Source organism: Pongo abelii, chromosome 2, assembly GCF_028885655.2.
Source record: "Pongo abelii isolate AG06213 chromosome 2, NHGRI_mPonAbe1-v2.0_pri, whole genome shotgun sequence".
Taxonomy (NCBI): domain Eukaryota; kingdom Metazoa; phylum Chordata; class Mammalia; order Primates; family Hominidae; genus Pongo; species Pongo abelii.
The window spans coordinates 141188046-141215662 of NC_085928.1; the positions used below are offsets into that span (position 1 = coordinate 141188046).

General features: G+C 41.1%; 1 protein-coding gene across 1 annotated transcript in view; it reads right to left on the reverse strand.

The window, feature by feature from the left end:
* The window catches only part of CPNE4 (copine 4), a 767841-nt gene that overhangs the window by 174022 nt on the left and 566202 nt on the right, over nt 1-27617 (reverse strand). The window contains exon 11 of the mRNA XM_024245287.3: nt 13531-13710. Coding sequence (XP_024101055.1) covers nt 13531-13710 — 180 coding nt within the window. The remainder of the gene's footprint in view (nt 1-13530; nt 13711-27617) is intronic.

Below are 27617 nucleotides of genomic sequence, written 5' to 3' on the forward strand. Positions count from 1 at the left end.
TCTTTGGTGAATTAGTTGAGCTCCCAGAGCCTAATTCATAATTTATCAAGCGGGGCCTCACATAACATAATATCTGAGATATAACAAGACCCCCTGAAAATCAGTTTCTTCCCTTCGATTGACAACCAAGGAGGAAGTCAGTGGGAAGATCTGGGGCATTCATAAAGGGACAAGAATCTTTTTCTCATTAAGTTTATAAAACAAAAGCTCAGAGCTAATGTAGCTTAAAGGTAAGGGAAAAGTAGTTTAGCACTCTGACTGAATCCAAATGTTAGGTGTTAAGCCCTTCCTTTGCCACTTCAGGAGGCATGTAATCTTGGCCTAGTGATGATAATAATGATGATGATAGTGTTGATAGCACCAAGCTCATGATTGCCTGGCATGTGATCAGCTCTTACTAAATACTAGCTATGAAAACGATTTATTATCATCAAGTAGTCGTAAAATATATTGTCCAAATTGGGACACTTTTGAAAGTGAGAGAGGACAGTGTTAATAATTAAGCTATGATAGTAAGTGTAAACCGGAGAGGCAGGGGCAAACTGAGTCATAGGTTACCCTATCATTCTCACAATACCTGATATGTAAAAGTGAATTCCCCCTTAAAGAGTATTTAAGCATTGTTCAGGAGCACCAGAGAGCAGTACAGAGATGCCTGCCCTTGTTGGCTAAACTCAGCACTGCTTTTGTTTTCTCAATTTTAAGCTTTTCTGATTCGGTCTTGCTGACTGGTGCCCTGTCAGCACATTTACTGTAATACCAGTTTTACTGGTTTGAATCTCAGTGGGGAGAGAGAAGTTTGGGGGATATGTTTTCCTTTGTTTCTGATAACTGGCTTGAAAATGTGTGCTGGCCTGAGCATCCTGATGAGCAGATGCTAAGGAAGAGTGAGGGAAGCACGAGTAATCAGCCCACCCCGGGCTTACCTGGAGATTAGGCCCAAGAGCATACACCTTTGCTGACCTGTGTTCACATGGGAAGGGCCCTCGACGGCTCATGTTCCATGCAAAACAAAGCTAATTAATTCATACCCGGCCTCATTTTGTCCGTGAATCTGAAACCAAGACTCGTGGGGATGCTTTTATAAACCAAGCAGTTATTGTTTTCCTCCTCCTCAACTTTATTAGGTTAATTTAAAGTAAAACTATTCTCTTTCCCAAATAAAGCTTGAAATGAGGAGTCTAGACTTTAGAGGAATCTCAGAACCTCATTTTCAGTTCCAGAGATGTTCCTTAACTTATTTGTTGTTCATGCCCCAAGCCCTCCTGGGTCTGTTCTGTAATCGAAAATAATATTTCAAAAGATCAGAATCAAATTAGCCCAGCCAACTCTCCTCCCTGTGGACAAAGGGGTGGGGACTAACATCTGCAAACTGATCTCTCAAAAACCTCACAGAAAGCACAGCTTCAGCAAATACCTCCCCCAAAAGGATTTCCTGTAAATTTCCCAAATTAGAATTCTTTACAAGTTTTAAAGTTTTTCCACATTTGTTTAAAAATCTACACAATGTTTACATGTCTTACTCCTCTACTTGAGTGTGAGTTCTTTGAAGTCAGCATGCGGGTTTTATTACGATGTTTTGCCTAACATTTATTGTAATATTTTTCTGATCATAGATGTGATATAGTTTCCTTTTAGAAATACAAAAGCACAGATGTAATTTCCTACATCATCTATAATCCCACAACCTAGATGTCATCACTGTTAACATTTAAAAATATATCCTCCCAGTCTCTTGGCCTGTAAAGAAATGGGTACTTTAATAGTTAGCACCATATTTTTAATCCCCTGTTGGGACAGGTTAGCTTTTTAATGGCTACATTTGATATTCAGAAACATTCATGATAACGAATAACTAAATTTCGTAAGCAGTCTAAACCAACAAATATTCCAGAAGTCTTCACAACTTCTAAAATAATTGTAGTAAACTTTATAAATAGTTCAAGAAATCTAGTTTTTAGTAAATAAAAGTAATTGGAAGAGAGTTGGTTTGGGGGTTAATATATTATTTCGTGAATTGGCTTTTTGGTTATTAGACTTCAACAAACTGGCCATTTGTCATACTATGAATTCAGTTTATGGTGTTGGAGTGTTTCATGCTTTAGGGCTAGGACAAGGACATGCATTTTTATTTAAAGCAGCCAGGATGCTGATAATCGAGAAGGTGCAGCATGGCAGCATTTGTAGGGGAAACACAGGGCTGAATGATGGGAAGAGTATGTGTAAATGCCATGGAGATAGCGATCTAAATTAGATTTACAGCCAGTACTTCTGAGCTGGTGGAAATGGGATTGGAATGAAAGCTGGTTGGAAACAACAAAAGTGGGAGCTATGGGAGAGGTCCTGAGAAACTGCCTTATGCCACCTGCCAACCCATGTGGCATAAGTGGCTCCCTGGATGAGTAGGTAGGCCCAGGGCACACTGATAGGGTGGTCTGGGGGCTGGGTGCCCTGCACCAGCCTGGCTTAAAGGATTAGGATCAGGACAAACACCTGTAGCTGTTTTTTTAGCGTTGATACACTAGTCCTTGCAAATTGTCATCCAGCTCCAAAGCTCTTGCCCTCCTTCTCTGCACCAATATTGAGCTTGTAGAAGTATCATACTACTGAATGTGAGTGTATATGGAAAAGGGCCTGTGTTAATTGTCACTAAATACATCTTTTTAAAACTATCTTTGAAATTAAATAGAGTTGTTTTCTGGGGGCTACCAGGTAGGTAGAAGGATACCATCTATGACTGAATGATATCTATGACTTTGCATGAGATAAATACTTCATGCTGAGATGAGATGAGATGAGAAAGGGTAGTGGAAGGGGGAGAGAGTGTCTTGAAAAGAAATGAGAATGTGGGGAGAGATGCTGAATTTCAAAAACAAGAAAAGGAAAGAGATGAATGAGAATCATTGACTATTAGAACTGGAAGGAACTTAGAGATGAATCAATGCAAAACCTTTGTTCTGCAGATGAAGTCACCAGATCACAGAGAGGTTAAGCAGACTGCCCAAGGCCATACAGAGAGGTGATGGCAGATCAAGACATAGGACTCATGACTCCAATCCAGGACACTAAAGGAGATTTCAAAGTATAAAAGGAGGACTCCAGAGAAAGCAGAGGGATGTTTCTAGGATCCAAAGTTATGATTCCTTGCCTGTTTAGAAGTTAGAAAAAAAGAGCAAGAATTAATTATATTCTCCCTGTAGAAATGGGGCCTTCTCACCCACAACCACCCTACTTAAATCCCAGCTGCCTATGAGCAGAACAAACAGCAGTAAAAAAAAAAACAGCACTACTTCCCAGGATTTCTTAGCTAGTCCATGGGAGCTGAGATGATGTGATTACTTATGACATCATTCATCACTCACGTGGCTTCTGCTTGCAGTAATTCTGCAAAGTAAGGGCAAGCTTTGCATGTGGGAAGCAGAAGGAGAATGACTTCCCTGCTGTAATGTGTAAATTTGACTTCCCGGGGTCATCAATTTTATACCATGAGGATATTAGATATTATGCAACAAAATGCTAACCTGTGGAATCTTGCTGTGGGCATTACATTGAGTTTGGATAGCACCCTCAGCATCATCATAACACCCAGTGTTCAGCAACCTGGCTCATCCTGACACTAAACCTAATACCCATTGATCAATAGCTTGTGGTCTGCCCACTCTTTCAGTGACCACTGTGGCTGACATAATCCTAACATTCACTTACGTCAGGAAGGAAACCAATGGATAATAGGTCTATTTAACTGTATTTAATGAATGGGAGAAAAAACTTTGGCACTCAAAATCTTTACCAAGAGCATAAACTGAAAGCTGTGTACGTTGGCCTTTTTGTAGTGTAAACTTTATAAAGCAATTTTTTTCTGTTCACCAGATGTTTTCTTTGTCCTCTTCAATTTCTCCAGATAATTACCCAAAACACTGGTTCCTTTCTTGATTGAAACTAGTAATACAGTGTCCAAGACTCATTAGCATCCTCTTACATGAGACATTGGGGCAGGGCTTCTCAAAGTGTGATGTCTGGACCTGCAGAATAAGCATCACCTGGGAACTTAGAAAATGCAGATTATCGAATCTCTCCCTAGATCTTTTGAATCATAACTCTGGGGGTGAGGCCTAGCAATTTGTATTTTAGTATGCCTCCAGGTGATTCTGCCACATGCTCAAGTTTGAGAACCACTGCCCTGAGGGAAGATGGTATATAATCTCTCTCTCATGAATAAGGGTCAGAGGACTCCTGACAGCCTAGGACTTCTTCAAGGTGTCATGAATTTCCTAGCCCCACTTATGATAACAGAAAGCAGGAAGTTCTTGGCTTTGACAGCTGTCCTCTGAACTTCTGTAGGAGACATACACTGAAGAACAGCCACACAACAATGAAGAGAAGATGACTTCATACAGTCATAACTGTCCTCCAAGCCACTGAGAAGAGAAAATGCCTGCAAGAAAAGCAATGATGAAACCCAGTTGCAACCACTGAATTTTGACAAGGGTTTTTTCATCATGGTTGAAGGTGAAAGGAAGGCCAGAGCAATGCACCTTCTGGGTGCTGAGTTTGTAAGATTCTGGTTTTCGGAGGTTGACACATTGCCATTTTTTAAGAAGCCATATTATATTTAAAGTAAATTCAGTAGAGAAGCCCAGAGGGAAGATGATCAAGCCTATTTTTCTGCAAAAGGATTCCTAGTCTGTCTCTATCAGCTCTGCATAAGACAAATAAACTTAAGAAGAAACAAGACACCAAAAACTAGCCAGGTCAGCTCCAATTTGACTTTGCATTCATAGATGCTACTTGATCATTTATACTAGTTAGTGACAAGCTATTAGAATAGATGGAAAAAATCATAAAGGGCTTTGGAGCTAAAGAGATCGACAACTTGCTGTGTGACCTTGGATAACTTACCGAGCTTTACTCAGTCTCAGTTTCCTCAGCTGTAAAATGGTAATAATGGTAGTGCCTACCTCCCAGGGATGTTGTGCTGATTAAATGAAGTGCAGTATAGCAACAGCTTCACCCAGTGCCTACTAAATAAAAGTGCCTGGAGTTTAAAAATTTCTTTAATTATTTTTCTTATTTATGACTCTGTTCCACTGTCTTTGGTGGATGAAGTGGGAAAATATGAGGATGAATGAATGAGTTAATAAGCAGCGAAAGAGAAAATAAAGGCATCACATTAAAGAAGGTCAGCTTGCTGTTCTAGGCAGTGAAGGATCACATCCCTCTTTGGCGTACCCACTATTGGATGTAGCAGAAGAGGGGCTTAGCTCCTTGATTTCTTTTGGGCAACAGAAATCTAAGGAAGGTCTCAAAACTTACCCAGAAAGAGGCAGCTTCTGAGCACCCTATGTCCTCGCGATGCATCCTCCTCATCCATCTGTCAAGAATGGTCAATTCTGCCTTGAGTTTCGCTGAGGACCTGAGCCTTCTTTGCTTTATTTGGCATTTTTGCTCAGTGTGAAGTCACTTGCTGTGCTTATACTCAGCTTTATGACCAATGCCAGTTTCTAGCATGCTTAAGGCTGCTATTTTCCTTTCCTAAAGGCCAGGAGTCCTGCTGTTTCACAAGGCTGAGTGAGAATGTGGCAAACTCAGCCAGACAGACTGAGTACTACAGCAGCCTTCAGGAGGCGGACTCTGAATGTGTGAGTTCCTGTGTGGCTTTGGAGAAGTCACTTTATCTTTCCTTTAGGGCCTTAACTGTGGCAATCCCTGTCTTGCCATAGTTAAGGCCCAAATTAAAATAATTGCCCCAAATTATTTCAGAGACCTGATTTAAAACAATTTTTACTTAAAAAATAGTATCAGAAGAATAAATACACGTGTACGTGTGTGTACACACACAATATTTAAAATCCAACTAAGTAAAATACTTGACAAACCTGAGCAATGTAAGTTCAGTTTTACTATTAAACTTGCTCAGGACGTAGGTGCTCTCTGATAATGTTTTCACCCTTTATGTTTCCCCCTTTGTTCTGAAAACATGTTGGTCTCTACAAGCATTGCCTCTTCCCACTATTTCCTAGATTCTTGCCACAGTAATAACAGCTTCCCCATCCTGAGTGCTCCCTCCATGCCGGGGACTCTGTTAAACATTTTATGTGCATTATTCTACTTGATCCTTGCAATATTTCTTGAAGTCAGCACTATTATTATTTCCGTTTTTCAAATGAAGAAACTGAGGCTTAAGTGGCTGCAAGAATTTGCCTCTGGACTGCATAAATGTCTTCTTTTGAGATGTGTCTATTCATATCCTTCGCCCACTTTTTGATGGGGTTGTTTGTTTTTTTTCTTGTAAATTTGTTTGAGTTCATTGTAGATACTGGATATTAGCCCTTTGTCAGATGAGTAGGTTGTGAAAATTTTCTCTCATTTTGTAGGTTGCCTGTTCACTCTGATGGTAGTTTCTTTTGCTGTGCAGAAGCTCTATAGTTTAATTAGATCCCATTTGTCAATTTTGGCTTTTGTTGCCATTGCTTTTGGTGTTTTGGACATGAAGTCCTTGCCCATCATCACTAGCCATCAGAGAAATGCAAATCAAAACCACAATGAGATACCATCTCACACCAGTTAGAATGGCAATCATTAAAAAGTCAGGAAACAACAGGTGCTGGAGAGGATGTGGAGAAATAGGAACACTTTTACACTGTTGGTGGGACCATAAACTAGTTCAACCATTGTGGAAGTCAGTGTGGCGATTCCTCAGGGATCTAGAACTAGAAATACCATTTGACCCAGCCATCCCATTACTGGGTATATACCCAAAGGACTATAAATCATGCTGCTATAAAGACACATGCACACATATGTTTATTGCGGCACTATTCACAATAACAAAGACTTGGAACCAATCCAAATGTCCAACAATGATAGACTGGATTAAGAACATGTGGCACATATACACCATGGAATACTATGCAGCCATAAAAAATGACGAGTTCATGTCCTTTGTAGGGACATGGATGAAACTGGAAATCATCATTCTCAGTAAACTATCGCAAGGACAAAAAACCAAACACTGCATGTTCTCACTCATAGATGGGAATTGAACAATGAGAACACATGGACACAGGAAGGGGAACATCACACTCTGGAGACTGTTGTGGGGTGGGGGGGAGTGGGGAGGGATAACATTAGGAGATATACCTAATGCTAAATGGCGAGTTAATGGGTGCAGCACACCAGCATGGCTCATGTATACATATGTAACTAACCTGCACATTGTGCACATGTACCCTAAAACTTAAAGTATAATAATAATAATAATAATAAAAAAAGAATTGGCCTCTGGACAAACAAGTTGAGAGCAGCTGAGCTGGGATTTGACCCCAGACCATCAGGCCCCACACCATGTACATGTGAGCACTAGGAAACAATGCCTCAGACTCTGACCCTGCCCTGCCTGGGGGTACCCAACATCTGCATCTAGCCATTCCTTGCCTATCTAGGCGGAACACAGGAAAAAGGACCTTCTTTTTACTCTGGCGTTTTAAAGAAGGAAAATGTTGATGTTTATTCTTTTTGCTTGATCATACTGGAAAGGAGCAATTTAGAGAAAAGAGCAAAACCCCCGTTCATGCCAAAGTGTCAAAACCTGTAAAACCACAAATGGTAAAAAGTTCTGCCTGTCCTTCACAAAGCTTTTAGTACAAATGCATTTGTCTGGCATATTACTCCATGTAAAAAACACTCAACAAAGGTTTTTTTTTTTTTTTTCTTAAAGACAACATCAAGTTCATACTTTTATCTGAAAGATAGTGGAAAGAGATGTCCTTATATGCCTTGATTTTTTAATTCTTTATTATTTGTTTATATGTGGCACGTTCAAAAAATTTCCTTTCAAAAGTAAAGATAAAACAGCCTCCTCAAAGAATCTCATCCACTCTAATATTAGCAGCTATCACCTATAGGGATTAAGCTCCCACATCTATATTGTCTATTCTTTATTCATGTCAGCTGCCAATTGTCACCCTCCTCTGAATTCTCCACAGACATCTGCATTTAACAGGCCAGCATCATGTTATATTCCTCACCCCCATCCTGGGCAAGATTGATTTCCCCTTAAAGACAGCCAAATTGCTCCCTCAGTTAGCTAAGCTGGACACCTGCAAACTCCTCCTCCCTCACCTCATCTCCAAGGCTTGTTGATTCTGCTCTTGGACAGGCTTTTTTCTGGCCCCCTCTTTTCAGTTTACATAACTACTGCCGCCCGCATTTCCTTCCTGTTATTGCACTAGTATCCTAATTGGTTTCCCTGCCATCCACCGTTTATGGGGAATGCCAAAGTGATCTTCCTTCCTTCCTTCCTTCCTCCCAACCTCCCTCTTTCTTTCCTCCCTCCCTTCTTTCTTTCCTTCTTTCTTTCTTTCTCTTTCTTTCTCTCTCTCTCTTTCTTTCTTTCTTTTGAGACAGAGTATTGCACTGTTGCCTGGGCTGGGCATGATCTCAGCTAACTGCAACCTCTGCCTCCCAGGTTCAAGCAATTCTCCTGCCTCAGCCTCCCAAGTAGCTGGGATTACAGGTGCCTGCCACCATGCCTAGCTAATATTTTGTATTTTTACTAGAGATGGGTTTCACTATGTTGTCCAGGCTGGTCTCAAACTCCTGAACTTGTGATCCACCAGCCTCAGCCTCTCAAAGTGCTGGGATTACAGGTGTGAGCCACTGCACCCGGCCAAAGTGATCTTTCTGATATACACATCCGATCTTGTCCTTTCCCCAATTAGGACCTCAGTGCATCAAGTCCAGGCTCTCCAAAGTTTAGAGAAAAACACTTAAAAGCTTCAGGACCAGGCTTTTTCTTTTCTGTCTGGCATCCTCTATCCTTTTCACATCCTCACTTGACCGCTCACCCATGCTAAGTCACTTAAGAGTTCTCTGCCACTCCCTTCATGCTGCTGTGTCTTTGCGTGTACCAGTCATTTTGTCCCAAGAGTCCTTATTTCTTTTCTCTGTTGGGGAATTCCTACTTTTCCTTAGGGATTCAGATCCAGAGAGACCTTTCTTGTGAGACTCCCCTGCTTCACTTTAGGTAGAAGTCTTTCCCCTACAGCCCTTGGATTCACATTTCTATTGTAGTGCTTCGTAATATGCATTTTGAGTATTTATTTACCAGTCTGTGTTTCTCAGATAATTATAAGCTTTTCTGAGGCAGGGCCTCTGTCTTCCTTTTTCATCTTTGTATCTCCAGCACCTAGCCAGATATACTTTGCATATCCAGGGTACTTGCTAAATGTTTGTTATGAAAGCTTGGCATGCAATTGCTATGTCATTAAAAGAAGAAATACATGAATGAATGAAACTTATACTGTTAAAAGAGTCATCATGTCTTTCCTTGAGCCAATCACTGTGGCCACACAAATGTAATATTCTGATTCATTTAAGCCAATTAGTGCCTACCCTAAAAGTTTGGGAAAGGCCAACCCCACCAATCACCTGGCTGACAAGATGAGAGGGTGGTTGCCAAAGAACATGCAAGATATCCAGAGAGGCCAGCATGTCACTTCAAAGTGGATCAGTACAGCTTGGGAAACATGGTTTAGAGATACACTGAACAAGTCACTTGCTGCTCATTTGCTTCACCTAGGCCATGATCTTGAAGGAGTTCTCAGAACAGATGGCCTCCTCTCATCCTTCCCTAGGTCATGACAGAAGCAAGCTCTGGATTAAGAATCAAAAGCTCCTGACTTCCAGTTTGGGCCCTGTCAAGACATTAAATCTTTCTGATCTTCAGTTTCCTCAGCTATAAAATGTAGATAATGATTCCTGTCCTTCCCACGCTGTCAAGGGGGTCAAATGAAATGATCAGTATGTAAGTTCTTTCAAAAGTACCACAAACGTATCTTGAAAGGACTATTTGTAATCTCATTCTCAGTGCTCACTTCCGCACATCCCTTATTTTGAGAGATTAAGAAAATTAATCTAACACAACCCCCTAGTTTCCCTTTGTTCACCCCACTCCAGCCAGCCTGGCCTTCTTTTTAGTTCCTCATATGTGCTATCTCCATCATGATATTTTCAGTTCAAGGAATAAAAATTCCCATCTCAAACAGCTTCAATGACAGGACATTTTATTTTCCCATAATAAGGCTTCCATAGATAGAGTAGGCCCCAGGTAAAGAATGTCAGGCCCATCCCTCCACATCTTTTGGCTCTGACCTCCCCTAAGGGTCACTCTCATCCTCAGCCTTGCTGCAAGATGGCTGTAGTGGTTCCAGGAATCACAGGCAAAGAGGAACTGTTTCTTCATGTGTGTCTCTTGTTTTAGGCTAGGAAACCTTTCCAAGAAAAATCCACATGACTTACTGGACACACGCCTACTTCTAAACCAAACTCTTGCAAGTAGGGGATGAGATTCATGTGATTAGCTGATATCACTCAGGATTCACTCTTAAGCTAGGGATAGGGCTCTTTTCTATGTAGACACATGGTGTAAAATGATCAGAAAGTGATCAGGGTCAACAGCTAAAAGAGTGGGTGATTTGGTATTAAAAAGGTAATCCACAGATGCTGTCAGCTCCCAACTCATATTCCCGGGCCCTATGACTTGAGTGCCCATCACTGACTTTGACCACCAGCATCTGTATTTCTTTGCTTGCAAGCTCTTTGTGATATTTGGAGTTTGCTACCTGCACAGTAGGCCAGAAATGTTGGAGGACTGGAGGATTAATGTTCCCACCTTAGGAACAGGAATGGTTTTTTTTTTTTGAGACAGAGTCTCACTGTCACCCAGGCTGGAGTGCAGTGGCATGATCTTGGCTCAATGCAACCTCTGCCTCCCAGGTTCAAGTGATTCTCCTGCCTCAGCCTCCCGAGTAGCTGAGACTACAGGCATGCGCCACCACTCCCAGCTAATTTTTTGCATTTTTAGTAGAGATGGGGTTTCACCGTGTTAGCCAGGATGGTCTCCATCTCCTGACCTTGTGATCCGCCCGCTTGGGCTTCCCAAAGTGCTGGGATTACAGGCGTGAGCCACCGCGCCCGGCTAGGAATGGTTCTTAATGGCTGATGTGAGTATATATACACAAAGTGTATAAATGTCCCAGTTCCCTCATCCCCAGGATGAAATATCTGTAATGTTTGCTTTACACTGCTCTCAGGATTTCCCCAGCAGAGTTAAGCTCCAGTTACGTACGGTGGTATCTACTTGACCACTTTACCTTGTAGGCTTCTTATCCTGTCTCACTTTTCCTCTCCACTGTGGCGTTTCCTTCACCTCCTTTGACTTCCTACCTCAGATTTGGCTTCTTGGAAAAACCAAATGAAGATGCTCTGCACCATATGCCAAACTCCTTCCTGAATTCAGAGGCTTTGTGTATAATGTTCCCATCTGCTTAGAATGTGTTTCCTCTTTCTTCTCACCTGATACCCTCTCACTCTCCCTTCGAGTCAGTGTAAATGTCACTTCTCTTAGAAAGCCTTCTTTGATCCCTCTCTGCCTGATGCCAGTCTCCCAATGCTTGCTCTCTTATTCTGTACTTCTCTGTAACAAAGCTTATGATGATTGCCATTTAATTAATTGTTGTGTAATTATTTTCATTCCATCTTTATCCCCAACTAAACTGCTGCTTGAAGGCAAGGATTATGTTTTTGGCTCACCACAGTGTCACTGGCACCTAGCACAATGCCTGTCTTACTTTCAAGGTTAAGGACTTACTGGCTTTTGGAAAGATGAGTCTTGTGAGGGACTAAAGATTTAAGTTTGAGGGTCATTCAAATAGAAAAAATTATCAAAGCTTCGGACCAAAAAAAATATATATATCTTTAGCCCACATGATTCCCACATGGATCTACCTTTATTTCTTGTGACAAAATATAAAATTTATGCATAGGAGGGACGCCCATTGTTTAAGGGAGAATCTTGGCATGGCTTACATATCTATAAAAGATGCCATTTTAATCATTTTTAAATAGAAACAGGATTTCATCTCAAATTCACAATGCATTTATTCATTTAATACCTACTTACTGGACATTGTACCTGGCAAGATCCTTTGAACTATCTGCCATCAACTCTTCAAAAGTCATCAGAGAACATATATTAATGGAGAATATTTCAGACTCTCTTTCTGTCTCCCCTCAACTGTATTTCAATATTGAGCTTTTGACTTTCATTAAAGGAATAAGAAAATTAATCACTATATTTGCTGAAAAAGGGTAACTGAGGACACTGTCTATTTTGTCTCTTAGTGCTCACTGGGAGAAATTTCTTTTAGTGATAAGTGGCATGAAGCAAGGTAAGTACAAACGAACAAGCAAATATATATGCTTGCCATCTCTTTGTCAGGTAGACTCTTCCTGACAAATCCTTAAAGCTGACCCTTACCTTGGCAGGAGGTGAACCCAGGTTTTGTGGGTCTTAAGACATATAATTTGGAATCGCTCTTTGAGAAAAAAAGTACAAAATAAAAATGTGACACAGAGCCATGGAAGGGGCCCACATGAGAGAGGGGATCTTATGTTAAAGCTTCACCAATTTCACAGTAAATCAGCATCTTGATTCAGTCAGGGAAAGTGGTCTCTTCCCGCCCCATACCCCTCCACGTTTGTTCTGACCCCTATGAGTTGCTTATATTGCTTTCTTACTTGAAAGGCCCCCCTCCTCTGTCTTCTGCAATCCCTAGACCATGTCTTTTCAGATTTTGGTCCCACAATGCCTTCTTTGACTCTACCCAGTAGAAAAAAGCTCTCTCTTCCTTGAAGGCCCATGACCTTGTATAGAGAGCCCAGGGTATTTTGTAATGAACTGCTCTATTTGAAGTGCATATTACTATGCCTTCTCCAGTAAGATTATCCACTGTCTGGGCACAGGGACTGTTTTTACTTTTAGACTCACTTACCGCATTTCTGGGTACAACAGAAAGGAAAGGAAAAAAGGAAAAGTATTATAGAAGCAAAATTATGAAGTATAGAGTCAGGAAGACCTAGTAGAGTCCTAACACTGCCACTTATTAGGTAGAGCCTTCATCAAATCACTTAACCTCTCTGAGTCTCAGTTTTCTCAGCGATAAAATGGATATAATACTGATATTTATTTCATATTATTGTTGGGAAAATTAAGAGCTTTTATTCATTCACTGAGTATCTATTTAGCCCCTGCCTTGGGCTATTTTTGGTACCAGAGATGTTGAGTAAATGTGAATGAGAAATACTTGCTGCATGGGGATTCTCACAGCTGAGTTGGAGATGGAAATTTATAATGGAACAGGATAAGGCTATAACAGACATGCGAATAGAGCATAGAGCCAGACACATAAGTGCTCAATAATAGTTGTTAAATAAATGAGTGACACCATGGGGGAATTCAGAAGAGGAAGTTCTGAATTTTTCAAAATAAGAAATTGTACGGACTCGCAGAATCATCTCTATGTAAACATAATGGATATGATACCACCTGGGAAATTGTAAAATGCTACATGTTAAAGAAAATACAATCAATAGGAAAAAGCAAGGATTAGATGAGGGAAGAGAGGGAAAGAGGGCAGGAAGAAAGGCCCTAGGATGGCAAGGAGGAGGAAGGGATGTCTGTTGACCCACCTGGCCAAGTGTGCACTCCATGCCACCAAGGAAGTCAGCCTCCTTCAGCCCATTGTGGTTGCTGCTGATGTCATGGACTTCGAACCGCAGGCGCTGAACCTCCTCAAAGTAAAAGTCCACAGTAAACAGTTTTGAGTACACTGGGTTTATGCAGGTGCGAATCACCTCAGTCCTGTCAACCTGCAAGGAGAGAGAAAGAGAAAACCTATCAGAGATTAGGATTATTTTTATTATTACCCTTCAAGCAAATTCATCTCAGGGCACTTCCCTTCTTCCCAACTATAAATGCTCCCCACGAAGTCATTGGGTGGGCAGTCCAAAGGTACAAAGTACAGGCAATACCTTCAGAGAATGAGACGAGTTTTAGGGAAGAAAATAATGTTAGACATGTAAATAACTTGAAGACTTAGAGCTCATTGTATGAGTTTGCATTATACAAAATTGTATCATTATATCATTATGTCATTTTGTTGATGGGAAAACTGAGGTCCAGGGAATTGAAATGAGTGGGTGAACATTATGAACAGTAAAAACTTTTGAGTACACTGGGTTTATGCAGGTGCATAAATGATTGATTGATGCATTTCATGATTGATTCAACCTTGTCCTGCCTAATGTGCCTGAGGTCACATCTAGGCTCCGGAGGAAAGAAATCTGTAATTGATTAGTGATGTCTGGTGGGCACAGTAATGGAGAAACTGCTATGTAGGTGTCTCATTTTAGCCAACTCTACTCTGAGTTTCCTAATCCATGATTTCCAGCATAATGAAGTAGAAAAACCATGAGAATAGATAAGACAATAACTGCCTTTGGCCTCGAGTATGCCCTTTATTAAGTGTATAATGTTCACCCATTCGTTTCAATTCCCTGGGCCTCAGTTTTCTCATCAACAAAATGAAAATTAGATTAGAGGTTGAAAAGTTCCTTTCTGCTCTAACATTCCATGAGCTATGATTTCCTTTGTCTTCTGTGATAATAGTTTTTCAGTTGTCCCCCTCTCTCAGATATTAATACCTCTCTGCCACTTTCTGCACTATTATGTGACATAGGAGGCTGATGTCTATGGATTGATTTTCCTGGCACCCTTGCCCTCTGGGTTCTGGTTGGAGTCAGCCAAATGGAGGACTTGGCAGGAGATCAGAGAATGGGAGAACAGAGAGGTGCAGGCATGCCTCTACACACACACATTCTGCTAGCAGACTTCCTTCTGCACAGGGAGCTTTTGCTGGGATTTCATAACATAGTGCCTCTCTCTTGTCCTTTCACATTGAGGGGTAGTAATGGCTTCCTGTTGTTGCTATCTCTGATGTCTCGGATGCCTCACTTTCTTTGTTGGCTCTTTTAACCTTGCCCATTCCCATGTACAGGGTTTAGTCCTTTAGGTTAAACTGTTTGGGTATGCCATCTGTTTTCTGCTGGGATCCTTATCACTAAGGTTTTTTTCCTACATACTGTCACAAGTAAAAATATACAAAACCATTTATATTTTGGGAAGCTTTTAAAGACTAAGTTATAGATAACCCAAGATTCTATAGCATCCCTGTACTGGAGATACCCATCCTTCCTATTTTACAAATCAACTGGAACCTCTATGTACTGTCAGCTTTCAAATAGAAACATGGTTTATTGGATGTTTTCTGACATTTGTTAGCACAAACTATGAAAAGCATTTATCTCACTTTCGAGTAAAGGAAAATAGTCTCTCAATAAAGGGAAAGCAGTTCTTAACCATATTATGCATGTCCATGTTGCCTAGCAAAGAAAATCTGATATTTGTTCTAGCCACCCCTGACATTCTTCAGTTCAGCGCTTTGTCTCCAGCCCTAGCCCTTCCTATGCAGGGATGTATATGAGAGAAAATTGTCCTTTAAGGAACACTACCTGCCATTATTGGTTGGACGGACAATCCAGGTTGCAAGGAGAAGAGTATCATTCCGATTATGTCCCCATCCAATAAATAGGCATACAGAAAACCAATCTCCAGCCCATTGCTGACTAGAATTTTACAAGTTACTGTTCTGACCAAAGGTTATCTGACTGTTCCAGCTTCCCAAGGAAGACCCAGCTTCTATTTGAGCTAAATTTTATATTCTTATATGATGTTCATTCAGAAGGTGATGGGACTGATTATGCCACTGGCCAATTGTGCAGGTACAAGAATTTACTATGTCAGCATAATTTTTCTGTTGTTCAGGGATAATAGTTTTGAATAATAGAAATTAGAGATCATAAACTGGTAGTCTGCAGGCATAAGCTGACTTGAAGGTACTTTATTTGTCCTACTCAAGGTATTTTTCCCTTCATTTTCCCACTTAATAAGGTAGCTGTTTTTATTACCCTTCCTTTAGAAAAACTTGGAATATCTGGCAACCTTGGGCCACATTTCTTCATGGCAACAATTGGAGACTGTCCCATTCAGACAAAGCATTTACTCTTCGCTTCTCACAGCAACTTCCAGGCCTTTCTCCTTCATTTAATTTCTCTTTCTGGCCCCTAGAGGCATTTTTGCAACATCTGGTCCAAATTCATGGAATAATGAGCCATATAAGAGATTTAATTATATTTGTATTGTATCTTTTGATGGAGGATTTGGAAATAACCCCAAGAAGTATGTTGTGGATGCATTTGACATCCTCAAGACACAGAAAGGGCACCTTCTCTCCTTGTTGTTGGAAGAGAGCGCTGAGTAGGTTTAGATGATAGAAGACAGGTGATGGAAACTCTAGTCTCCTTTAACTGCCCCAAAGGGCACAAATAAGTGATGTGCACCAATTCTGGTACTTTTCTTCTAACTTCTTGATTTTCCAGTGGCATTCCCTTATAGATATAAAGCTCATGTTGACATCAAGCCACACTCCTCACACACACTATACAAGGTAAGCTGCCAGCACTGAGTGACTTGGTTTTTTGAGTGAAATGACAAGATGGAAAGACATTAAGTGATAAACATTTGCATTAGCAAGACAGACGATTTCCAAGGATAATCAGAAAGCTACTAAGAATCCTGAATATAACTGCTCAGGAAAAGCAGGAAAATGACAATAAGGGAAGTGCTTGCAATAATAAACGCATATTTGAAAGATGTTTTAAAATATTCTGCATTTCCAGTTATTATGGAAGATGCATTATTTTTTCTGGTGGCTAAATCCAGGTTTCACATGAGCAACAGGGCCTAGGATTGTTCGTTTCTCACTGAGAAGCATCAGGGTCAAGGCAGTTGTTTCCAAAAGATCATTCACTTACTGGTGCTACCAGCTGCATCCTAATCAACTGGGTGGGAGGGGGGTGGCGGGGGAGCTTTCTTTAAAACTCAGATTCCTGTTCCCTAACCCCAGGTCATTCTGATTTAGTGAGTATAGGGTAGGACCCAGAAATCTCTAAAAAAGTGTTCTAGAGAATTCTGGTGTGGGAACATCAGTCCTAGGGGAAGTGAGGAGATGTAGGGTCTATCTCATGCTCTTGTGTGAGGTCAAGTTTTATTTTAATCTTGCTTACCCTCTGTTATCCAGTCTGCAAAAATGTGAATGCTGATCTTCTCTCTTCCCTAATCGTGATGACTGATAAATTCACGTTGCTTTATAGTTTACAGAACATGCTCACATCCATTTTTAAAATTTGATTCTTATGGCTATCATGTGATACAGATGTATACTATTTTACAAATTAGAAAAGTCAAGGTTAAATATCAGCACAAGGTATTGAATGTCAGAGTGGGCACTTGAACTCATGCCTTCTGACCGCCAAGTCTAGACTACTTTCCTCAATTCATGAGCATCCTTAGAAAGGAAAAAGGCAGCTAGATTATGGTGTGATGGTGAGATACTCAACCATTGAATATTGCTTCTCATGAGAAGCTTTTAAAAATATCTAAAACATGGCCGGGCACGGTGACTCAAGCCTGTAATCCCAGCACTTTTGGAGGTCGAGGCGGGTGGATCACAAGGTCAGGAGATCGAGACCATCCTGGCTAACACGGTGAAACCCCGTCTCTACTAAAAATACAAAAAACTAGCTGGGCGCAGTGGCAGGCGCCTGTAGTCCCAGCTGCTGGGGAGGCTGAGGCAGGAGAATGGCGTGAACCTGGAAGGCAGAGCTTGCAGTGAGCTGAGATCGCGCCACTGCATTCCAGCCTGGGCGACAAAGCAAGACTCCATCTCAAAAAAAAAAAAAAAAAAAAAATCTAAAACATTTTTCAGCCTAACAATAAATTCAATAACAACTAACACTTTTGGAAGGCCTGCTATCATGGTGCTCATTAAAAAAAAAACAGCATTATTGAGGCATAATTGGCATACAATAAACCACATCTATTTAAAGTATATATCTATTTAAAGTATACAATTCAATATGTTTTGACACATATATACTTGTGAAAACATCACCACAATCAAGAGAGTAAGCATATCCATCACCCAAACTTTCTTCTTACCCCTATGTATCCTCATCCTCTCAACCTTCCCTCCTTCCATTCCCAAGAAACTACTGATCTGCTTTCTGAGACTATAGTCTACTTTGTATTCTTTATAATATTATATAAATGTATATCATACAATCTGTGGTCTTTTATTGTCTTTATTCTTTCACGGAATTATTTTGAGATTATTCATGTGGTCCTATCAGTGGTTTATCCTTTTATTGCCCCCAGTCAATTACAGATGGACATTTGAATTGTTTACAGTTTTTGGCTATTACATACAAAACTGCACGACATATTCATGTACAAGCCTTTGTATGGACATGTATTTCCTCTTCTTTTGGGTAAATATGTAGGAGTGAAAGAGATTTTTGCTTAACTTTTAAGTTCTAGTAGGTGTGGAGTGGTATCTCATTGTGGTTTTAATTTTCATTTTCCTAAAACTAATGATGCTGAGGCTCTTTTCGTATGCTTACTTGCCACCTGTGTATCTTCTTTGATGAAGTACCTTTTCAAATCTTTTGACAAGCACTCTGTTTTCATTCTTATAACACTATGAGGTAGGTGCTGTTATTATCCTCTCTTATTGGGAGATAGAGAGACCTCCATAACTTTTCCAATTTTACACAACTTGTAGGTAGCAGAGGTGGGATGTGAACCTATGTAGTTAAGCTCCAGAACCTGTGTGTTTAACCTCTATGCTATATAGTTATGCAAATTTGAAGCATTTTTTCATAAACACTGTTGCTCAAAGTAATGCATCAGCCAGACAAGAAACATAAAATGTGGAACTGATAGGGAAAGTCAATGATTGAGGCTGCAGTTGTGTCTCTGGAGATCTGATTTATCCACTGAACATATTTGAGATACAGTGGGGGCCCTGAACACTGCCCATAGAAATTGGATTGTGTGGCTGGGCGCAGTGGCTCACACCTATAATCCCAGCACTTTGGGAGGCCGAGGCGGGCGGATCACGAGGTCAGGAGATGGAGACCACCCTGGCTGACACGGTGAAACCCCGTCTCTACTTACAAAAAAAAAAAAAAAAAAAAAAAAAATTAGCCCGTCGTGGTGGCAGGCGCCTGTAGTCCCAGCTACTCGGGAGGCTGAGGCAGTAGAATGGCGTGAACCCGGGAGGTGGAGCTTGCAGTGAGCAGAGATCACGCCATTGCACTCCAGCCTGGGCAACAGAGCGAGACTCCGTCTCAAAAAAAAAAAAAAAACTGGATTGTGCGTGGGACAATGTGTCATCAACAAACAATTCAAGACTATTTGTACAATGGCCATCTATTCTCTGGGACTTCCAAGGGCTGGAACTGCCACAGGCAAAGTTGCGGGAGAGGTGAGAGCTAAATTGTGTGACGCTATCAGTGGGGAGGAGGTGAAGGAAAAAGCCAAAATTATTGTCAGTCACTGAATGCTCTAAGGTTTCCTGGAGAAATTCAGGCCCTTAACATTCCATGGGTAATAGGTCTTGGTGAAGAATGACATCATAGGCCAGAGAGAGACAAGAGGCCCTCAGGGCAGGCTTATAATTAGGTATTCCTTCAAACTGATATTCTTTAAATATTTTGTCAATATTTATTTAGTGAAGGTAGGGAGAAACTAATTTTCTCTGAATAAAGAATGGCTTTATGTTTAAAAATAAAGGATTTATTACAGGCAATTTTTCAAACCATATAACTTCCAAGGAGACATATTAAACCACACAAAAGTTAGATAATAAAATGAATCACCAAGCCACCAGAAATAGCATTATTCAATTTCAGGATTTCAGCTACTTGTGACTGCTGATTTTAAGTGACTGGCCTCAGAGTCAGTGGCTTGCCCTGTAGCTGCAACGAACAAGTTGCAGATCTCAAAATCACTCAACAGAGAGAGATAGGTTGGTGCTGATGAGACACGGTTTTAATTTTCAATTTAAATGGATTTTCTACTTTGTTAGGATTAAAACTCCTTAACAGTTTGCTGGTTGTGTAAAAAGTCTCATGTGGAAACTTGAATTGACTTGTGCCATTTCTGTGTGATATGTCTACATACTGAGGTTGCATCATTTCTGGCTGTCTGGCTGATCTGCCACATGGACCAGGGGTTCCTGCTCACTAGTTCCTAGGACTAAAAAAATGCCTGAGTCTTTGACAGCCTTTGTTTCTCCTTAACAACTTGGGTGGAAGCTGCCTCCTGCCTAGTAAATTATTAAATTCCTTCTTGAAATGGATGGCAAATTAGGTGTTGACCGACAGTGATGGTAACTTTTCTGCTCAGGCAGAAGGCACTTACATGTTATCTTCTTCAAGCCTTACCCTCATCAAGGGTACTTTTAAACATACTTTTATTTCATTTAAAACATACTTTTTATTCATACTTTTATTTCACAGTTTGATATATTTGAAATTGGTATGCGTGTTTTAATTAATTATATGCCATTGTTTAATTGGACTATCTTTGAAATTGGAGTGCATGTTATAATTAATGATATACCATTGTTTAATTGGAATATCTTTGAAATTGGGATGCATATTATAATTGATACGTCATAGTATAATTGGAAACAATTTTTTTCTTTCCTAGGGATACATAAAAATAATGGTTCATTTTAACACTGATTTATCATTTTACAAATGATCCTATTAAATATATCATTCTAACTTTGCAAATGATAAAATAAAACTGTGCATCAGAAAAGTAGTGGCAAAGGTAAGACTCAAATCCAGTCTTTCTCACTCTAGAATATATGCTCTTTTTATTATACTATATCATTTGTTACAGGTTAAGTTTTATCCCTCAAAATTCATATACCAGTATCTTAGAATGTGACTTCATATGGAAATAGGATTGTGGCAGAAGTAATTAACTTAGGATAAGGTCATACTGGAGTATGGTGGGCTCCTGATTTGATATGACTAATGTCCTTATAAAAATGGGAAATTTTTGACACAGACGTGAACACAGGGAGAATGCCATGTGAACACAAAGGAAGAGAGCAGAGTGATGCAATCTCTTATTCCTCATCACAAGCCAAGAAATGCCAAAGATTTCCAGCAAAACTACCAAAAGCCAGGAGAGGGGCATTACGCAATTTCTTCCTAGTAACCCCAGACAGAACCAGTTCTGCTGACATCCTGATATCTTGATCTTGGACTTCTAGCCTCCAGAACTGTGAAGGAATAAATTTCTGTTGTTTAAGCCACCCAGTTTGTGGTACTTTGCTATGGCAACCCTAGTAAACAAATACACCATTCTACTTCTCTTAAGAAACATCCAGACTGGCAGCACTACTTAATGGATATATCTCCAAAAAAGCACTCTTCACCCATCAAGCAGTAAAACCTTCAAACACTCTAGATTAAACTGAATGAGTGATCCAGCACGACAAGTGTCTTTCTCCCACTTTCAATCCATTGAACGCTGCCTTCATCCTCCTGCCATGCACTTAACCTGGTTCTCAAGTAACAGGGCCTCTGGCACACTGGGTTCTGTTTATGGATCCCCTGGGATGAACATGCTGGAGAACCTAGAGCTAGACATTCGTTTCACCAGTAGACATAGCCTGGTACTTATGCTATTCAAAGCAGAGAGCAGGGTTGCATCCTTGCTCAGGAATGTGGCTCAGAAGTAAATGAAATGAGTATCCCCCTGTAAGCACCATCAGAGAGGTCTCAAGTGCTAATATATTCTGGGTCTTCCCTTTCCTTTGTTGGCCTCCTCAGTACCTTCAAGCTGTTGGCTCCATCCTCACAGAGCCTGAGCCAATCCTGCCTGATTTGCCACACAAGCATAGATCTCAGCTACATCTTCCAGTGCCAAATGCCGCATGTCCTCCGTAGCTGTTCCTTTTCCCCAGCGTGAGTGTCCAGTTTGTGAGGCTGTTTTCTGATTTCTCGGTTTGTATGCCTCATTGTCTTTTGCCCCAGTCCACTCAGCTTGAGGGGCTTGTCACTGTCCTAGTGCTGTGTGATAGAACTTTCCATGATGTTCTTCATGGTCCAAACTAGCCACATGTAGGTATTCAGCACTTGAAATGTGGCTAGTGGGACTGAAGAATGGAATTTTAAATTTAAATTTATTTTGTTTAAATTTAAATAGCCACATGTGGACAGTACTGCTGTAGCCTGTGCCAGCTCTATCTCGCTGTAGATTAGTGAAATCCTGTATAATACACACACATTTAATTGGCCTGGAATTTCCCGGGTGATATCAACATATATACTAGTAATTCTCAAACTTTTCTTGCATCAAAACCACCTGGGGATCTCCAAACTAATTAATTTGGAAACTGTGTGGGGGTGGTGGGGTACCAATGCATCAGCAATTTAAAAATCTACCCAGGTGATTCCAATGCACAGTTAAGTTGTAGAACCAATAATACTATATTCCAACTGTTATGGCTCAGCTCCAAAGTAGATGACAACCAGGAACCAGGGCTAGTGTGTGATCTACTCTGAATACCACACCCCAACCTCTGGATCAGACTTTGTATGCTAATATTTCCTGCTTCTTTGGAAGCTGCCATTTTGACTGCTGCTTACGTCACTATAGGACATAAGGAATGAATGAAAGAAATAATTGTATTATGGGCAAAGTTGGTTTATTTGGATGTTTTATCCAATCAAGCACTCCATTGACTGGGACACTCCCTATTTCTGAAACAAGAGTTAGTGAGTATGGTATCCATTCTCCTTTACATCCACAGGTCTTTCTGCTCTGCTATGTACCAGGAGACCAGCCCACATGTGGATTGTTTCATTCAGGTTTCTTGGCCCAGCTCACCTTCTTTCAGCCAATGGGAAGCACCAGTAGGAGACTAGAAGACAGGAGGAACCCATTGTGTACCCTCTGTCTACAGGCCCTCCTAGCCGCCCTTCCTGCAAAGCTCCAGCTCTCCCTGGGTTCCAGTAACACTGCCACCTCTGCCTGCCCACCAAGTCCCTCTAATAGTAGCTTCTGACTATTGCTAGTCCCAGGGCATCTCAGAGTCTCTTGCTGGTTCCTTTAACCTTGCACACACATCTTGAAGTTGTCCCTTCATGAACATCTCTTTTTCTGCTAGAACTTTGATTGATTCCTTAATGCTTTTAAAAATGTTTCAAGATATTACAGAACCTGGAAGGGCTTCTAAATCTCAAGGGCAGGTGAAATTGTGTCCATTCTGATGGTTCATGATTAATGAATTATGGGCTTTTAAAACTTTGAAAACTGGTAATCCATATGTGATTTTTGTGGTAACTTCCTATTAGTGACAACACCATATTTCCCAATGTTATTCAACAATGGATCATAAGGAGCATTTACTGAGCAATGGGTATGCACCAAGAATTATTTAAACCACTTTACATACCTTATTCCACTTAATCATCCCAACAACTATATATTATGACTTACCGTTTTATACATGAGGAAACTTAGAATCAAAAAGGTTAACTCGCCTAAGGTCACCTAGCTGTTGAGTGATGGAACTACTTGAGATTTTCCTTAAAGCTGTTTCCCATGACATAGCACCTCTCTTGAAGAAGACAAATATATTCAGGTACCATCTGACCATAGCAATTTTTCAAGTGGGGCCATTCTGAATGCTCAATGCTCCAAACACTATCATCTGGGCAACAAACCCTGAAAAGTCTCTTCAGTGTGACTGTTGAGTGTCCAGCACAGTGTTTACCAATCTTCAAACTTTCTCTTCCTCCTCTTGTTATATTTTGCTCTTCAAGTTCCTTCCACTTGGCTAAAGCCCCCCTAGAATATCTCACAAGAAATCAAAATGTTCCAGGCCAGAGGATAAGATATGATTCTATAACATAAAAGATATTTTTCAGTCCTAAATCAACCACCGTATACCCCCCAACTCCAGCTGTAAGCTGGCACATAAATATCAAGCAATCAGAAACAGCCTCACAAAATTCATGCCTGCCTGCTAAAAGCAGGCAGAGCCTGCCAAGATTGGGAGCAGGAAGGTGTTGGATTGCAGTCACTCGAACTTGCAGTGACTGTCAGATCCTCAGTTTATAGAAGCTTGGAGTCTAATCCCACACAAGTGTAAAGCAATTTTCACTTCACTCAGATGTTGGTTATTAACAGGATGTTCCCACCATCTCATTTCTCTGTCACAGCTGTGGAGTCCTCCAGCGAGGTCATCCGAGGATGGAGAGCCTCGGTTTTCTTATTAATTGATGTTTGAAAATAGTGAAGAGGAACTCATTTGCGGGATGCTGCATATGCACCCCAGGTCTGACATGCTCAGCAGCCAGCAGATTGGGAAGGTGGCCTTGCTGAGGCCTGCCTCAACCCTCCTCACGATAGGTGTTCCAAGGAAGGGTGAAGTGATGGGGGTTGCCCTGAAGCTTGAGGTCAGCTTCCTCGGGTTCCAAATCGCTCTCCTTCACCAAGTCCTTTAGAATCATAAGTTTTTGTCCTGCTTATTAGTCATTTCCCAATTGACCAAATTGTGAATTAGTCCCCTGATCCAAGTGGACCTTCTCCAAATGCCACTGGTTAGGGAGGAGCCCTTCACCCTATGCCCACTGCTCTTTCCCATGGCACTCTTGTAAATCAGGAGGCAGTCGCCGCTCCCTAACGCTTTGCTCTTACCGTGAAAAGGGTAGGGTTGTAGATGTATGTTCTTGATAGCGGTAACCTTGGATCTGAAATTCTTAGAGTTCATTAAGATGGGAATGGCAGTGGGTTTCATCCTGTCTCTCAATTCTGAGGGATTGGTGGAAATGTGGTGTTGGGAACATATCTGAAGCTGTCTCTGAATTTAGTGAGAAGAATGATCACTTAGCAATGCCTGCCTTGAATATAGGAGGAGTAGGAGTATCTCCTGTGTCACATGTATGTCATTCCTCATCTATTCCTGTGGTTTAATTTTTAGTAGAGGAAACTGAGGTCCATAGATATTAAAATGACACTCTCAGGCCATGCAGTGACTCACACCTGTAATCCCAGCACTTTGGGAGGCCGAGGCAGGCAGATCCCTTGAGCCCAGGAGTTCAAGACCAGCCTGGACAAATAGCAAGACCTTGTCTCTACTAGAAACACAATACAAAAAAATTAGCCAGGCATAGTGGCACACTCTTGTAGTCCCTGCTACTCAGGAGGTTGAGGTGGGAGAATCACCTGATCCCAGGGAGTCGAGGCTGCAGTGAGCCGTGAACGCACTGAGGCACTCCAGCCTGGGCAACAGGAGTGAAACCCTGTCCCTCCCCTGCCCCCCAAAAAAAGACACTCTCAAATTTCTGTAACTACTCTGGCAGTTAAGCTATGAATCCAGCTATATCACCTGATTCCTGGTGCAGTTCTCATCTCACCACACCAAACTGCTTATTTCACAGCTTCCTGCACAGCATGCCTACAAGGTCTAGGGCCCAGCACTTCAGCATCAGGGTTTAAACATAAACATACACATACACACATTCAGCCTTTCATTGCGGTTTTGTTAGTAAGGCCTTTCCCTCACAACATCTGAAACAAAATTCTAAAAAAACAGTTTCCTAAAAAAGCAACCCTATGGAACTAGGCCATGCCAGGAAATGAGTTAGCCCAGGAACCCTACTGCGCAAACATCAGTCAGAGAGGATCTCACACCTCTCCAGACTGAGATGGTGGGCTCACATAGCAGAGCATTATCATCAGACATTACTGCATGTCCTCTAAATGTGATGATTAATGCTTTTAAGCAGCATTTCCTGAAGCGTGTTTCATGAACACTAGCTCTACAGGAGGCTCCAGAAAATAAACTGTTCTGCAGTCAAATAAGGTTTGAGAACCCTTCCCACTGTACCCTTCCCTTAGGAACTCATCATGCAGAACAATTTTAAAGGGTCTTAAAGAGTTCTGTAGCAAATAAATGTGTTAGGTTTTCTAATATTTTCCCAACTTGTTTAGCCCTCTCTTTCTCTGTCATGAAATGCATATATTAATATCCAACCAAAGACATTTTAAGAAGTTTGCATTGAAGTGTTAAGAAAATATTCATCTCTATTACATGTTTTAGAGGCATTTTCTCTGAGAGCAAAGAAGTTCAAACACAAGTGGGGCAAGTTGACTTCATACTCCATGCTTGGCAAAGTGCCAACAACATACTGTTTGTTCAGTATTTTTTATTATATTAAATTAATAAACAAATGAGACATCTATGAATGCATTTGGTATTTTGCCCAATTTCCATTGACCTTGCCTCTATTTTTCCCTGATGTCTCTCTTGATCAACGTCTCTCCCCTACCTCCTCCTAAAATGTTAAGCTTCTATCTGAAGCCAAATCCAAGTTACTACAAATTCTTATCATCATGAAACTAGCTCAGAAGTTAGAGTGGCAGAAATAGCTGGGTTTCTTCACAGCCTGGGGCAGATTTCAATATGTGCCACAGGTTCCCCTGCCTTCTCTCCACAGTTAAGTAGGGCCACACAGCTTTGTTCAGGCATGAGTCTCAGGCCCTGCCCAGTGACAAATCCAGGGTAGTGCCCATGTGGCAGTAACTAACTTCATACCTGGACTTGTTTTCCACAGTGGCCCAATGACTGGCACCCACTCCTTCTGCCCCATTTTCATATATATCACTTTTTCTTTTACTAGTTTCTAAAAGACTTACTCTTGAAACCAAAGAGTTTGCAACATTTTACTACAGTTGTTAATGTAAAAGTTGAAGCTACTGTCTGGGCTCACGCCTGTAATCCCAGCACTTTGGGAGGCCGAGGTGGGCAGATCAGGAGGTCAAGAGATCGAGACCATGCTGGCCAGCGTGGTGAAACCCCGTCTCTACTAAAAATACAAAAATTAACTGGGCATGGTGGCACATGCCTGTAGTCCCAGCCACATGGGAGGCTGAGGCAGGAGAATGGCTTGAACCTGGGAGGCGGAGGTTGAGCCGAGATCACACCATTGCACTCCAGACTGGCTACAGAGCAAGACTCTGTCTCAAAAAAAAAAAAAAAAAAAAAAGTTGAAGATGCTTACACAAGGGTTGAGAGAAAGCATGGTGGGGTGGACACCCAGAGTTTAGGGATCACATTGTTTTACTTGAACCCTGACTGTCTGGGCCTTGTCTCTACCCTGCAATAGGCTGAGTACTAGAATGTTCTAGATTATCACAGATGATATCAACTCCTTTTCTACTCTAGAAGATTCAAGCTACTCCACACACCACAAAGCTCTCCAAATGCAGACTTTTTTCTCCTATTTCTGTTCCTGATAGATAAACAGGATTGGTAATCAGAAAATTAATCTCAACGGATCTTCAATTCACTACCAACCACTTGGGTTGAATGAATCATTATGGAAATTACCCTAAGACTGTCACAAGATAATTTCTTTATTAGAAGAGCTAAAAATCCTTCTCTTCCTTTTTCTCCTTTCCATTCTAAAACTTCTGCTTCCCCTGTCTTTAAGTACATTCAGTGCCTCTTTTTATGAAGTATTGTGTGTTTTTTTTTTTTTTTTTTTTTGAGAGGGAGTCTCACTCTGTCACCCAGGCTGGAGTGCAGTGGCACGATCTCAGCTCACTCTAACCTCCACCTCCCGGATTCAAGCGATTCTCCTGCCTCAGCCTCCTGAGTAGCTGGGCCTACAGGCACTCGCCACCACGCCCGACTAATTTTCGTATTTTTAGTGGAGATGGGGTTTCACTATGTTGGTCAGGATGGTCTCGAGTGTCGTGTCTCTTTCACAGTCATCTCCCA